The 14,974-nt window shown below is 51.2% G+C and overlaps 1 protein-coding gene across 3 annotated transcripts in view; it reads left to right on the top strand.

Annotated features, from left to right (window-relative positions):
• Nucleotides 1-14,974, top strand: part of GRTP1 (growth hormone regulated TBC protein 1) — a 38,568-nt gene that overhangs the window by 13,743 nt on the left and 9,851 nt on the right. For all 3 annotated transcript variants that reach the window (XM_054447069.2, XM_054447070.2, XM_054447071.1), the window contains one exon: nucleotides 4,910-5,006. In XM_054447069.2, coding sequence (XP_054303044.1) covers nucleotides 4,910-5,006 — 97 coding nt within the window. The remainder of the gene's footprint in view (nucleotides 1-4,909; nucleotides 5,007-14,974) is intronic.

Here is a 14,974-nt window from a genome sequence, read left to right as displayed (position 1 = left end):
GTGTTGTGGGGTGCGTGTGCTGTGGGGTGCATGTGCTCTGGGGTGCGTGTGCCGTGGGGCGCGTGTGCTATGGGATATGTGTTCTGTGGGGTGCGTGTGCTGTGGGGTGTGTGTGCTGTGGGATATGTGTGCTGTGGGGTATGTGTGCTGTGGGGTATGTGTGCTATGGAATATGTGTTCTGTGGGGTGCGTGTGCTGTGGGGTATGTGTGCTGTGGGATATGTGTGCTGTGGGGTATGTGTGCTGTGGGTTATGTGTGCTGTGGGGTATGTGTGCTATGGGATATGTGTTCTGTGGGGTGCGTGTGCTGTGGGGTATGTGTGCTATGGAATATGTGTTCTGTGGGGTGCGTGTGCTGTGGGGTATGTGTGCTGTGGGTTATATGTGCTGTGGGGTATGTGTGCTGTGGGGTATGTGTGCTGTGGGGTGCATGTGCTCTGGGGTGCGTGTGCCGTGGGGCGCGTGTGCTATGGGATATGTGTTCTGTGGGGTGTGTGTGCTGTGGGGTGTGTGTGCTGTGGGATATGTGTGCTGTGGGGTATGTGTGCTGTGGGGTATGTGTGCTATGGAATATGTGTTCTGTGGGGTGGGTGTGCTGTGGGGTGTGTGTGCTGTGGGGTATGTGTGCTGTGGGGTATGTGTGCTATGGAATATGTGTTCTGTGGTGTGCGTGTGCTGTGGGGTATGTGTGCTGTGGGGTATGTGTGCTGTGGTATATGTGTGCTGTGGGGTATGTGTGCTGTGGGGTATGTGTGCTGTGGTATATGTGTGCTGTGGGGTGTGTGTGCTGTGGGGTGCATGTGCTCTGGGGTGCGTGTGCCGTGGGGCGCGTGTGCTATGGGATATGTGTTCTGTGGGGTGCGTGTGCTGTGGGGTGTGTGTGCTGTGGGATATGTGTGCTGTGGGGTATGTGTGCTGTGGGGTATGTGTGCTATGGAATATGTGTTCTGTGGGGTGCGTGTGCTGTGGGGTGTGTGTGCTGTGGGATATGTGTGCTGTGGGGTATGTGTGCTGTGGGGTATGTGTGCTATGGAATATGTGTTCTGTGGGGTGTGTGTGCTGTGGGGTATGTGTGCTGTGGGATATGTGTGCTGTGGGGTATGTGTGCTGTGGGGTATGTGTGCTGTGGGGTGCGTGCGCTGTGGGGTGCATGTGCTATGTTGTGGGGTGCGTGTGCTATGGGGTGCATGTGCTGTGAGGTGTGTGTCGTCCTCTGAGGCCACTCCCAGAGTGTCTGCTGTCTACACTGTCATCCCCTGGCTGGCTCCATGGTGTGAACCAGCAGCGGCAGTTGGGAGAGTCCTTGCGCCTCCCGGAGGCCACCTAGCTGGGCGCATATTAAGGGCATTGCTCTTAGTAACTGGTGCAGCGAACAGGCTGGAATGCAGGGCAGCCAGGAGCCGTGCAGTCTCTCAGCCTGTGTGTCCTGCCTGGGCCTTTCGCCGGTGGTGCTGTTCCAGTCTCTCTGAGCTTGCCGAGGACAGGGCAGGCATCTGGGCAGGGCTGGCCTCCACGAGGGTTTCCAGGTGTGCGCACAGCCTGTGACTGCCTGTGAGTCCCCGCGGCTGGGAGCCTGGAGCCCACAGCTGCCACCGGGATTGGAGAGTGCCTTCCTGGCACTTCAGACCATGTGCCTCACGGGCTCCTAGGGGTTGGGGCTTAAACGTTTCTAGGAGGACGGGGAAGGACATCGTCGCGATGGGTGGTTCGAACCTAGCAGTCCCAGTGATGTCCCCAGAAACTCCTGTAGGAGCCGGGAGCCAGGCGTGCACCAACCAGAAAATGCAGTTTGAGTGGACGTTTGCGGGAGTGTGGAGCCCCTGCCTGGACACCCCTGGGCCTGGCGCCTGGCAGAGTGAATGCTCCCGAGGAGAAAGGGCGGACGTGTGCGTGAGGAGTGCCCTGTGAAAGGCTAGCAGCAGAGCCACGGGACCGCACCATCCTCACCAGCTGTTCCACGTGCTATGCGTGTGTGGCTCTGTAGCCGGCAGGCAGTGCTGTGTTGGGTGAAGCTGGGAGAGTCCCTCCTTTGCAGACAGAATTCCTGCCATTCCTCACTTTTATGACTGTCCAGGAGCAAGAATGTTGCTTTCTGGAGTTGAGGTAGAACGGGCAAGAAACCCTCTACATCATTCTATTTACTGCTCCTTCGCGTTTTAAAAACAGCTTTATTAAAACGCAAACACCAGCCTGGGCAAGGTGGCAAGACCCCATCTCTACAAAATATTTTTAAAAATTAGCAGGGTGTGGTGGCACATGCCTGTGGTCCTGGCTACTCAAGGGGCTGAGGTGAGAGGGTCGTTTGGATCTGGGAGGTCAAGCCTGCAGTGAGCCGTGATGGTACCACTACACTCCAGCCTGGGCAACAGAGCTAGACCCTGTCTCAAAAAAATGAGAAACAAACAAAAAAAACACCACCCACCTGGGTGGCCCTTGCCTATAATCATGCACTTTGGGAGGTGAAGGCAGGAGGATTGTTTGCTTGAGGCCGAGTTCAAGACCAGCCTGGGCAATACAGCAAGACTCCATCTCTATTCTTAAAAAACAAAGCACAAACACAATGTTACATACTAACAGAATGCCAGAGCTCAGCTGGCTTTTGGAACCTACAGGCACATACATACATGTGTGTGTGGAGATGTGCACCTGTTAGCTTGCTGTGGGCCCCTAAGGAAACGCCACAGTCTGGGAAACAGTGGAAACGAATTCTCTCTCAGCTCTGGAAGCATCAGAGGTCGCGGTATCTGCGGGGCGGGTGAGGTCGCAGCGTCTGCAGAGCGGGTTCTTGCTGAGGCTGTGATGGACGGACTGTCCCAGGCCTTGCTCTGGTTCTGCTGGTTCCTGGCAGTCTTGGGTGCCCCTTGGCAGGCGGCATCACTACTCCAGTGTCTGCCTCCATCTCCACGTGCGTTCTCCTGTGCATGCCTGTGTCTAAAGCTCCGCCTAAGACAAGGACACCAGGCTTGGATAGGGCCCACCAACTCCCCCATGACTCCATCTGTCATGATATCTGCAACAGTCTTTTTCCCAAACAAGGTCCCAGTCTGAGGTACTAGGGGTTAGGACTTCAACAGATGAATTTTGGGGCGGGGGACACAGTTCAATGCGTGGCATATGTGTAGAGTTACACAGTGCACACGGTCTCGTTCTGCCACCCAGGCTGGAGTGCAGTGGTGTGATCTCGGCTCACTGCAGCCTCAACCTCCTTTGCTCAAGCGAGTCTCCCACCTTGGCCTCCTGAGTAGCTGGGACCACAGGTGCACCACCACGCTCGAGTAATTTTTGTATGTTTTGTAGAGATCGGGGTCTTGCCACATTGCCCAGGCTGGTCTTGAACTCCTGAGCTCAGGCGATCCTCCTGCCTCCACCTCTCACAGTGCTGGGATCCCCCACTGTGCCTGGCCATGTTCTACTTTTTCTCCACGATGATCACCCACCTGCATTTCCGTGGGTCCACACTGTCCACATGGTCGCCCTCTCCCAGATCCAGTAGCACCGTCCACTCAAAGGGGTCTGTTCTCAGCCACGGAGATCCTCCCGGGTCCACTTGGCCAGACAGGTCCTCCTAGGTCGGCTCTCGGCCACAGAGGTCCTCCCGGGTCTGCTCTCTGCCACAGAGGTCCTCCCGGATCCGCTCAGCCACAGAGGTCCTCCTGGGTCCGCTCGGCCACAGAGGTCCTCCCGGGTCTGCTCTCTGCCACAGAGATCCTCCCGGGTCTGTTCTCGGCCACAGAGGTTATCCCGGGTCTGTTCTCAGCCACAGAGGTCCTCCCGGGTCTGCTCTTGTCCACAGAGGTCCTCCTGGGTCTGTTCTCGGCCACAGATGTCTTCCCAGGTCTGCTCAGCAACAGAGGTCCTCTCAGGTCCACACTCGGCCACAAAAGTCCTCCCGGGTCTGCTTTTGGCCACAGAGGTCTTCCCAGCATTTCCGTCATCAGCTCGAAGCAGTCGGTTCCTCCCAGAGCTTCCATCGTCATTTTCTGGAACATGATCTTCTCTGTACTGGTTACTTTTGCTTTTTGAGTCAAATTCTTAGGGTCTGTTTTTAAGGGGAGGTCCAGGCCAAGGGACGTGTAGGGCTGCGTGCCTGTCCGCCAGTGCTTTGGCTCCGGGTGAACAGCGCCACATCCCTGTGCGACTGAAGCCGCCGTGTTGCTGCCAGCATCGCTCTCTGCAGCTGTCCCTCCGCACTTCCGATCACGTGAATTGATCTTGTTGGTTGGCAGCAGCTGGATTCTTTTTCCTTATTACTAGAGAAATACTTACTTTAGAAATTACAAATGAGTGACAAAGAAGAGAATTTCAGTCGTGTAAAACGCAGTCACCTGGAAATGGCGCTGACTCACGGCTGCGAACCCCCAGGGTCTGGGGCTGCCCTCGATGGAGAGGGTCACATACGTGATGTTTGAGGCAGCACCCGCCCTTTGGCAGACGTGCACATGGATTTCCCAAAAGGGTCTCCACCATGAAATTCTCCCAACACCCGCGTGTCAGAACATGTTCCTTACGGTTTTTATGAAATGTGGTCAGCATTGGTATAGTTTTCTCTCTGGTAGAGAGTTTCATGCTGTTGATATATAGTAATTTCTTTAGAAACCAATGGTAAGTTATGTTCTTTTATCACAAGGTTACCATTAGTGGAAGAGTCTTTTATTTTAGTATTCAAGATTTCTTTAAACTGTTTCCTTTTGCTTTTACTTTTCTTCACGTAAGCTTGACTAAACACATTACTAGACGGTAGGTATTTAGTGACTGTAGAGTTCTACTAAAGGATCATTCTGGAATTATGCAGGTTTTAGGGAGAAGCAAGAGAAAGGGAAACTGGGTAGTTTGTAGCCGAATGATTGCAGAATCATATGGGGGCTTAAAACTCAATGTGAATTTCTGTTTCTCATTTTTCTAATTTCAGGGAATGAATTTTATAGCAGGATATCTGATTCTTATAACAAATAATGAAGAAGAATCTTTTTGGCTGTTAGATGCTCTTGTTGGAAGAATACTACCAGGTATGTTGAAAATCCCTGCAGTATGCCTGAACTGTCCTATTTCTGGTGCTGCCAAAATGATTCCGCTGAGAAATCAAAATTTAATCAAAACATGGTTGAATTGTTTGGGAGTTGAGGTTAAAAATCCTTTATTTTTTTATTTTTTTATTTTTTTTTGAGATGGAGTCTCGCTCTGACTCCCAGGCTGGAGTGCAGTGGCGTGATCTTGGCTGACTGGAACCTCTGCCTCCCGAGTTCAAGTGATTCTCCTGCCTTAGCCTCCCAAGTAGCTGGGATTACAGGTGTGTGCCACCACGCCTGGCTAATTTTGTATTTTTAGTAGAGATGGAGTTTCACCATGTTGGTCAGGCTGGTCTCAAACTCCTGACCTCAGGTGATTCACCCGCCTCGGCCTCCCAAAGTGCTGGGATTACAGGCATGAGCCACCATGCCTGGCCAAAAATCTTTTTCCCGTAAAAAAATTTCTTTGCAATCGAGTTGAAAAGGAGAAACCCATGTAAGTGGCCGGGTTCCAGCTGCAGCAACTGCTTGCTCCTGGGACGGCAGAGGGCCTTTTGCCGTCTCTTGGCCCTTGCGGGCAGCTGGGGCTGTATGGTTGGCGCACCCCTTCCTCAGCTGGTAACTTCTGTGTCCATTGAGGGCCACGGTGCGGTTTGTGTTGATCACGGAGCCTCTGAGAGGCTATCTTGGTTTTATGTATGTATTTTGTACTGAGTTTGTGAATACTAGTAAGAGCATAATAATTGCGCTATATATATATATCCATAGTTGCTTTTTTTTTTTTTATTAAGTATTTATTGATCATTCTTGGGTGTTTCTCGGAGAGGGGGATATGGCAGGGTCATAGGATGATAGTGGAGAGAAGGTCAGCAGATAAACACATGAACAAAGGTCTCTGGTTTTCCTAGGCAGAGGTCCCTGTGGCCTTCCACAGTGTTTGTGTCCCTGGGTACTTGAGGTGAGGGAGTGGTGATGACTCTTAAAGAGCATGCTGCCTTCAAGCATCTGTTTAACAAAGCACATCTTGCACCACCCTTAATCCATTTAACCCTGAGTTGACACAGCACATGTTTCAGAGAGCACGGGGCTGGGGGCAAGGCCATAGATCAACAGCATCCCAAGGCAGAAGAATTTCTCCTAGTCAGAACAAAATGGAGTCTCCTATGCCCACCTCTTTCTACACAGACACAGCAACAATCTGATCTTTCCTTCCTTTCCCCACACTTCCCCCCCTTCTTTTCAACAAAACCGCCATCGTCCTCATGGCCCGCTCCCGATGGTCGCTGTCTCTTCAGAGCTGTTGGGTACACCTCCCAGACAGGGCGGCCGGGCAGAGGCGCTCCTCACCTCCCAGACGGGGCGGCCGGGCAGAGGCACTCCTCACTTCCTAGACGGGGTGGCGGCCGGGCAGAGGCTGTAATCTTAGCACTTTAGGAGGCCAAGGCAGGCGGCTGGGAGGTGGAGATGTAGCGAGCCGAGATCATGCCACTGCACTCCAGCCTGGGCAACATTGAGCATTGAGTGAGCGAGACTCCGTCTGCAATCCCAGCACCTCGGGAGGCCGAGGCGGGCAGATCACTCGAGGCCAGGAGCTGGAGACCAGCCCGGTCAACACGGCGAAACCCCGTCTCCACCAAAAATACAAAAACCAGTCAGGCGTGGCGGCGCGCGCCTGCAATCCCAGGCACTTGGCAGGCCGAGGCAGGAGAATCACAGGAGCCCGAGGCAGGGAGGTTGCAGCGAGCTGAGATCACGGCAGTACAGTCCAGCTTTGGTAACAGAGGGAGACCGAAAAAAGGAGAGGGAGACCGAAGGAAGGGGAGAGGGAGAGGGAGAGGGAGAGGGAGAGAGCCATAGTTGCTTTTTAAGTAATTACTTACCTTTTAAGATGAAAACCATTCTTTTCAAACCTTTCCACTTTTCTATTTATTAATATTTAATTATTTAATAATTAAAATGTATTTATTAGTGAATAAGTTATCTACGGGTTATGGTGAAGGCCAGCGCAGACGATGAGCTGCAGGCTCAGGTCACTTGGGAAGAGAAGTTGAGGCGCAGTTGGGCGGGCAGGGCCTGGGGCTGAGACCACTCTGCCCTTCCCCAGCCTGGCTGTGGTGCTGGGTCAAGGGGGGCTGCGTGCTCATCCTGCAGGGCAGAGGAGACATGAGGGGCAGCTGGGCCAGTCCCCAGTGTTTGGAGCCTGGGGGTGTGTGGCTGCAGCTCCTGCCTGGTGAGCACACGGCGTGTGTCAGTTTCCTGCTGAGCTGCGCTTGTCCTCAGGACAGCCACACCACACAGACACAGTCACCCACCCCGTTTCCAGGGTGAGGACACCGAAGGCCGGGAGAATTTGCGTGCTGGCCTGACCACCGCTGTACATGGCAGAGCCTGGTTCAGATCCTGGCTGTGTGACTCACAGACCATAGCGTGTGTCCTCACGGATGGGACAAAGCTCAAGTGCATCGTTAAGGGCAGGGAGGAATCAGTGCCACCCTCAACCCAACCCAAGGGCGCAGAAATGAGGATGCCAGAGACCAGCCTGATGGAGCTGCCCCAGAGGAAGGGAGCCCTGCAGAGCTCCCGGGAGTGGGAAGAGCTGTTGACCTGGCTGGGGCCCAGGGACCCAGCGCAGCAGCAGCAGCAGCAGCAGGTGCAGCAGCAGCAGCAGGCAGAGCCTCGCAGGGCGGAAAGGATGCCGGCTGTCTCAGCTCAGTTCGGTGAACACCTGGACCAGGTGGAATGGTGAAATTAGAGGCAGATGGAGTTAGGACACATCCAAATGTGGGATTGGTAGGATGTGGAAACGGGCTCACAGCCTGCTTCGGTTATGTCTGAGTGCAAATCACGGCGAATCTTCACAGCCGTGGGCCATGCAATTCTTTTCACCACATATTGTTGAAAACCTATCATGTTCTGGGCGCCGTTCAGGGGTGTGGGAAACACCCCTGTGAGCACACACGAGTTCCCGTCTTCACGGAGGGCGGACCTCAAGCAGCAGCAGGTGAGAGCTCGGGTCGGAGGTCTCAGCACCAACCTAGAGAGCAGGAGCAGGCCCCGCCGTGCTGGTGTGACGGACAGATGCGTTTTCAGTCCATAAGACATCATTTCCGATATTCATTATGAGATTAAGTTGAATGAAACTGCAATGCAAATAGGTCTGGATTCAAAAAGAAAAGAAAGTATAAAAACTAAACTTTTAGGATCATGGGAGGAAAAGGGGGTTATTCCGATCCCGGCAGAGCTCTCCCAGCGGCAGAGAAAAGAGGCAAATATATGTCCTTCTCTAAGTTACAGTGACCGAAGTAGGTCGTTTCAGTACCACGGTCATCCTGCTCTAAAATCCGTCCTTCTCGAAGTTATAGTTACCCAAACTAGGTCATTTCAGTGCCACTGTTATCCTGCTCTTAATTGCTGCTTTTAAGTTATACAAGAAATACACAGATATATTGTCATTTCAGAAGTTCAAAAAATACAGTACGTTTTATAGAATAAAAAGTGACAGCCAGGAGCCGTGGCTCACGCCTGTAATCCTAGCACTTTGCAAGACCGAGGCAGGCATTTAGGAGTTCAAGACCAGCCTGGCCAACATGGCAAAACCCCATCTCCACTAAAAATACAAAAATTAGCCACGTGTGGTGGCGGGCGCCTGTAATCCCAGCTACTCAGGAGGCTGAGGCACAAGAATCGGCTTGAGGGAGGCTGAGGTTGCAGTGAGCTAGATCACACCACTACACTCCAGTGTGGGAGACGGAGCGACACTCCATCTCAAAAAAAAAAACAGGGCCGGGCAGAGTAGCTCACACATAATCCCAGCATCTGGGAGACCACAAGGTGAGAGGATCACTTGAGCCCAGAAGTTCGAGACCAGCCTGGGCAGCAAAGTGAGACCCCTCCCATCTCTAAAAATAAAAATTTAAATAAAAGTAACGACCCACCTTCACTGGCACATCCGCATTTATCTCCTATTCAGAGGTAACTGTTATCATCAGTCTGATGTATTTCCAGAGTTTTTATAGACCGATATAAACATACACATGAAAGACTGAAAATTAGTGACAGAAACAGAGAAACAGAAGAAAAGATAAACTGAGACAAAAATCTGGTTCTTTGGGAAGACTGATAAATAGACAAACCTCTGGCAAGACTGATAAGAAAAAAATGTAGCCAGGCGCGGTGGCTCACGCCTGTGATCCCAACACTTTGGGAGGCTGAGGCAGGAGGGTCACCTGATGTCAGGAGTTCGAGACCAGCCTGACCAACATGGTGAAACCCCATCTCTACTAAAAATACAAAAATTAGCCGGGCATGGTGGCAGGTGCCTGTAGCCCCAGCTACTTGGGAGGCTGAAGCGGGAGAATTGCTTGAACCCGGGTGACAGACGTTGCAGAAAGCCGATCACACCACTGCACTTAGGCCTGGGCAACAGGACAAGACCCTGTCTCAAATAAATATATACGAACATACATACATACACACATACATAAAAGCACAGACACTGAAGAGAAATCTTTGTTGAGGTATAATCCACATATCCCACAGTTCCCCCATTTCAAGCGTATGGTGCAGTGGTGATTGGTGTGTTCGTGAGTTTAGAACAGGCTGTAGTGAGCCAAGATCACGCCACTGCACTCCAGCCTGGGCGACAGAGTGAGACTCTTATCTCAGAAAAAAAAAAAAAGGATAAGATATAGTAGAAATGAAAATGTGCTGTAATTTGAAGATTTGTAGAGATTTTTAAGAATCAAAAGAAAATGAAGAGATAGAAATGGATAATTCTGAGAAAAAAACAGCCTAAGGAAGTTGACTTGAGAGACAAAATAGAACATCTGATGGGTGTGTGCATGGACACACTGAGTTTTTACTGCTGTCAAACTGTGAAGGAACAGGTAATTCCTGCTTTTTAATGTTTTTATTTTATTTATTTATTTTTTTTCAAGATGGAGTCTCACTCTGTCGCCCAGGCTGGAGTGCAGTGGCGCAATCTCGGCTCACTGCAAGCTCCGCTTCCCGGGTTCACGCCATTCTCCTGCCTCAGCCTCCCGAATAGCTGGGACTATAGGCGCCCGCCACTACGCCTGGCTAATTTTTGTATCTGTAGTAAGAGATGGGGTTTCACCATGTTGGCCAGGCTGGTCTCGAACTCCTGACCTCAGGTGATCCACCCACCTTGGCCTCCCAAAGTGCTGGGATTACAGGTGTGAGCCACTGCACCTGGCCATTTTATTGTATTTTTTAGAGACAGGGTCTCAGTCTGTCACCCAGGCTGGAGTGCAGTGGTGCAATCATGGCTCACTGCAGCCTCGACCTCCTTAGCTCAAGTGATCCTCCCACCTCAGTCTTCTGAGTAGCTGGGACCACAGGTGGGCACCACCATGCCTAGTTGATTTTTTTTTTTTTTATTTGTAGAGACAGGGTCTTGTTATGTTGCCCAGGCTGGCCTTGAACACCTGGCCTCAAGCAGTCCTCCTGCCTTGGCCTCCCAAAGGTCTGTGATTCCTGTTTTTTAAAAATAAATCTTGTGGCTCAAACCTGTAATCCTAGCACTTTGGGTGGTGCATGCCTGCGGTCCCAGCTACCCGGGAGGCTGAGGTGGGAGGATCACTTGAGCTAAGGAGGTCGAGGCTGCAGTGAGCTGTGGTAGTGCCACTGCACTCCAGCCTGGGTGACAGAGCAAGACCCTGTCTAAATAACTGATTAATTAATCTTGCAGAAAATAAAAAAAGAAACTGCTCTCACTTCATGTTATGAAGCTAGTATAGCCTTCACACCATACAGGCTCATCTCACCGATGAATAGAAGTATGTAATTGTTAATTAATATTAGCAACTTGAATCTACAGATGATTATGAAGTATTTTTTTAGTTTGAAGATAGTTTTTTCCAGAAATCCAAGGATGGCTTAATCATATGGAATAATCAAGGGCAAAGCCAAGCCAAGAAGGCTTGAAAGAAGAACACTGGAGATATATTATAATGCTCTAATAATTAAAATGGTGTGGTATTAGGTTATGAATGGATAAACAGACCGATGGAACAGAATTGCGAAGCCAGATAGAAATCAACCAGTCTGTGGATCTATTAATTTATGGGAATGTCTTTTGTGAGATATATCAATTAATGGGAAAAAGACTGTTTAAAACATAATTCAGTGACAGTTGACTGTATGGAAGAAAACAAAATTAAACCCTTATTTCATTTCCAGATGGATTTAAGACTCATATGAAAAAGTAAAACTTTGAAACTCAGAGAACAAAATACAGAACAGTCGTGTCTTGTGGGAATAGGGGAGAAGTTCTTGAACATAATTCAAAAAGCATAAAAGGCATCGATAATTTTAATTACATGAAAATTTAAAAACTAATTTTGGTAAGAGACATCATAAGCAAAGTAAAAAGATAAGCTGCTGGTTTGAGAAAGTATCTTTGATCCATATAATTAACAAAGGGTTAGTGTCTGGACTGTGTGTGAATTTCTAAAAATCTAAGCAGAAAGCCAGGGCCTGGTGGCTCATGCCTGTAGTCCCAGCACTTTGGGAGGCTGAGGTGGGTGGATCACCTAGGGTCAGGAGTTCGAGACCAGCCTGGTCAACATGGTGAAACCCTGTCTCTACTAAAAATATAAAAATTAGCTGGGCATGGTGCCGTGCACCTGTAATCCCAGCTACTTGGGGGTCTGAGGCAGGAGAATCACTTAAACCTGGGAGGCAGAGGTTGCAGTGAGCCGAGACTGCACCACTGCACTCCAGCTTGGGCAACAAGAGTGAAGCTGTGTCTCAAAAAAAAAAAAAAAAAATCTAAGCAGAAAAAGAAACAGCTCAGCAAAACATCAGATGAAGAATGTGCCTAACAGGCAATTTACAAAATAGAGACCGGAATGGCCAGCAGACCTGTGAACCCATGGCTGAGTTCCCTGGTGAGCATGAAGGTGGAAATGGAAAGACAGGTTGGAGTGGAGCCTTCTGCAGCCACCGAGGCCTCCAGGCCCGTGACACAAAACGAAAGCTCCCTGCCGTGGGGGAGTGACCACGGGGTGCGAGTCTGTCTGGGCGTTGAAAATGTCGTGCACATTGTCATCTTTTTCCTTGGAGGAGGCCGAGACTGGTGGGGATTAAGTAGCTCGTACACAGTCCGCCAGCAAGTCTGAGATTCCATCCCAGGGCTGAGATCCCATCCCAGGCCTCCCCGCCCAAGGCCTGCACCCCACATCTGCCTCCCCAGTTTCCCCCACCACTGTTGTTGCGGAAGGCAGGAGGACTGTTTGGTCCATTGCTCATGAGTCACTTAGAGGGGGTCCAGTTAAGGGAGTTACTTTTACCAGCAAATGCCTCTAATCCCAATTCAGTTAGGAAGTGACCTGAGGACACGCTCCCCGTGGCCTGTGACCATGCACACATAGACGCCCCACACCCCGAGTTCTCAGCCCAGAACACCTGCCACACCCGCGGCCGCTTGTAGAGCCCATGAAGATGATAGCCATCAATCACCATCCCAACAAGGCATGGAAAGGACGCAGGAAGAAGGTGCAGGTGCCGCTCCCCACGCGGGCGATGGGTCCCGGGCCTCCTCAGAGGAGGAGGTTGACCCGGGCCCTGCCGTGTGACTGAGGGTGGAGGGGGCCCCCGTCTCAGGAGACTGCGTCAGTCATGAGTCGGTGCAGCCCTGAATTAGCACTCCACGTCCTGAAAGATGGGTTTGACCTGGTTTCCTCTGAAAAATAGGGAAACAGGTCAGGTTTTAATAACTCGACATAGAAATACCTCAGCTCTGACTGGAAGGACTGGCCGAGATGTGGACCGACAAGGCACGTTCTGTGGGGACCACGGCTCAGCCCCGTGAGCAGAGGTGGGTGGAGGGAGGCTCTTGGCGCCGCATTTGCCACATCAGAGGCGCGTTTCCTGCGTCCTCCCGAGTGGGGTTCCCTGAGGTCACCCGTCCTGAGGGTGGTGCTCACGTGGCCTGGGCCACGCCCCCATTGGGCTGGCTTTGTCACAGGAGGCTCGTCTCTGGGGTCAGGAGCAGCTGTTTTGGGATCAGATTGCACTGAGTCACCAGGCGGCCAGGCTTACCAGACCTGTGGGCCTCAGGCCTTGCACCTTCAGTGTGAGCTTATTCCGTGAGAGGGTTGCACAGAAAGCACGTCGTACAATCCAAGGCCTCTTGATACCAGCTTTTGCCATAAGCTACTTTTTTTTTTAAAGAACTCTGTATATTAGGGAAAAAAGCCATTGCCGCTTTTCCATTTAGGGTCTCCTAGTTATAGCAGATAAAGTTTAATTGAGTTGTATGCTAACAAATTGCTGAATTCAAGATAGTTGATCTAATTTAGTGGGATCTTGAAATTTACGTAATTGCTCAGTTTTCTACCAAGTATTTAACCAGAGATCTTAGCTACTTCTAAAGTTTATTTATTTATTTATTTTTTGGAGACAGGGTCTCACTTTGTTGCCAGGCTGGAGTACAGTGGCACGATCACAGCTCACTGCAGCCTTTGACCTCCTGGGCTCAAGTGATCCTCCCACCTCAGCCTCCCAACTAGCAGGGACTACAGGTGTGCACCACCATGCCCGGCTAATTTTTTTATTTTGAGTACAGGGTCTTCTTGAATTGCCCAGGCTGGTCTCGAACTCTTGGGCTCAAGTGATCCTCCCACCTCAGCCTTCCGAAGTGCTGGCATTACAGGCTTGAGCCACCACGCCTGGCCTCAGTTTGTTTAGTTGACATGTAACGGGTCTGTTAGCTTTTTACCTGTGAAATGTAACAGCGTAAGCAAATCAGAAACATTATTTCCTGGTAGCTTCTCTGCACCTTTTCTGGAATCTGGAAATTTGTACAGGGCACTTGGGAAGTGCAGTGGGTTTTCCCAGAGCCCTCTCACCTTCAACGCATCTGCTGTCTGGAGGGATGGTTGGTACAGTTCTAGGGCTGAGCGCCAGGCGGGCACTTGGCCTGTGTGCATCCGCTGCCTGGAGGGTTGGTTGGTACAGTTCTAGGGCTGAGCGCCAGGCGGGCACTTGGCCTGTGTGCGTCCGCTGCCTGGAGGGTTGGTTGGTACAGTTCTAGGGCTGAGCGCCAGGCGGGCACTTGGCCTGTGTGCGTCCGCTGTCTGGAGGGATGGTTGGTACAGTTCTAGGGATGTTCATGTGTCCGCTGTCCTCAGGGCTTCAGGACATCAGGTGGTGTGGGTGTAGGCAGGTGGTGTGGGTGAAGGCAGGTGGTATGGGTGTAGGGTGGTGCTCATGTGGGTGTAGGCAGGGCCACCCCAGTGGGTGGCTCCGAAGCCAGCCCCCCTCACCTCGCCCCCAACCACGGCCAGAGCCCCCCTGTTCTTGGGTCTCCCAGTGATGGTGTCTGCAGGCAGCAGTGGAGAATCCTGGCCTGGTGCTGAGTACAAGTTGGCCCTTCCTAGTGCTCAGCACACGGAGGGCACTTTCCTTTCAGAGGAGGACTTGGGACTGAATCTTACACCTAGAGGATGGGGAACCCTTTGCATGTTTGTTTTTTTTAAATCAAATTTTACAGTACCTATTTTGCCTTAAAAAAAAAAAAAAATACTACCTTATTCTCACTGCTGGGTGTGTTTCCAAAAGAAAGGGAGTTACTCTGTTGAAGGGCATCTGTCCTCCAGCGTTCACCTCCCAGCAGCCAGGATAGAATCAACCCAGGTGTCTGACCGCAGATGGATGGATAAGGAAAGTGGGGTGCACACACTCAGCGGAGTGCTGTGCAGCCTTAGAAAGAACGAGATCCTGGCCAGGCGCGGTGGCTCTCGCCTGTAATCCCAGCACTTTGTGAGGCTGAGGCGGGTGGATCACCTGAGGTCAGGAGTTTCAGACCAGCCTGGTCAACGCGGTGAAACCCTTTCTCTACTAAAATACAAAAATTAGCCAGGCGTGGTGGTGGGCACCTATAATTCCAGCTACTCAGGAGGCTGAGGCAGGAGAATCGCTTGAACCTAGGAGGTTGAGGCTGC

The sequence above is a fragment of the Pongo pygmaeus genome, chromosome 14 (genome assembly GCF_028885625.2).
Source record: "Pongo pygmaeus isolate AG05252 chromosome 14, NHGRI_mPonPyg2-v2.0_pri, whole genome shotgun sequence".
In the NCBI taxonomy this organism is placed as follows: domain Eukaryota; kingdom Metazoa; phylum Chordata; class Mammalia; order Primates; family Hominidae; genus Pongo; species Pongo pygmaeus.
Note: the sequence above shows the minus strand (reverse complement) of the source record. Positions and strands in the feature narration are given on the sequence as shown.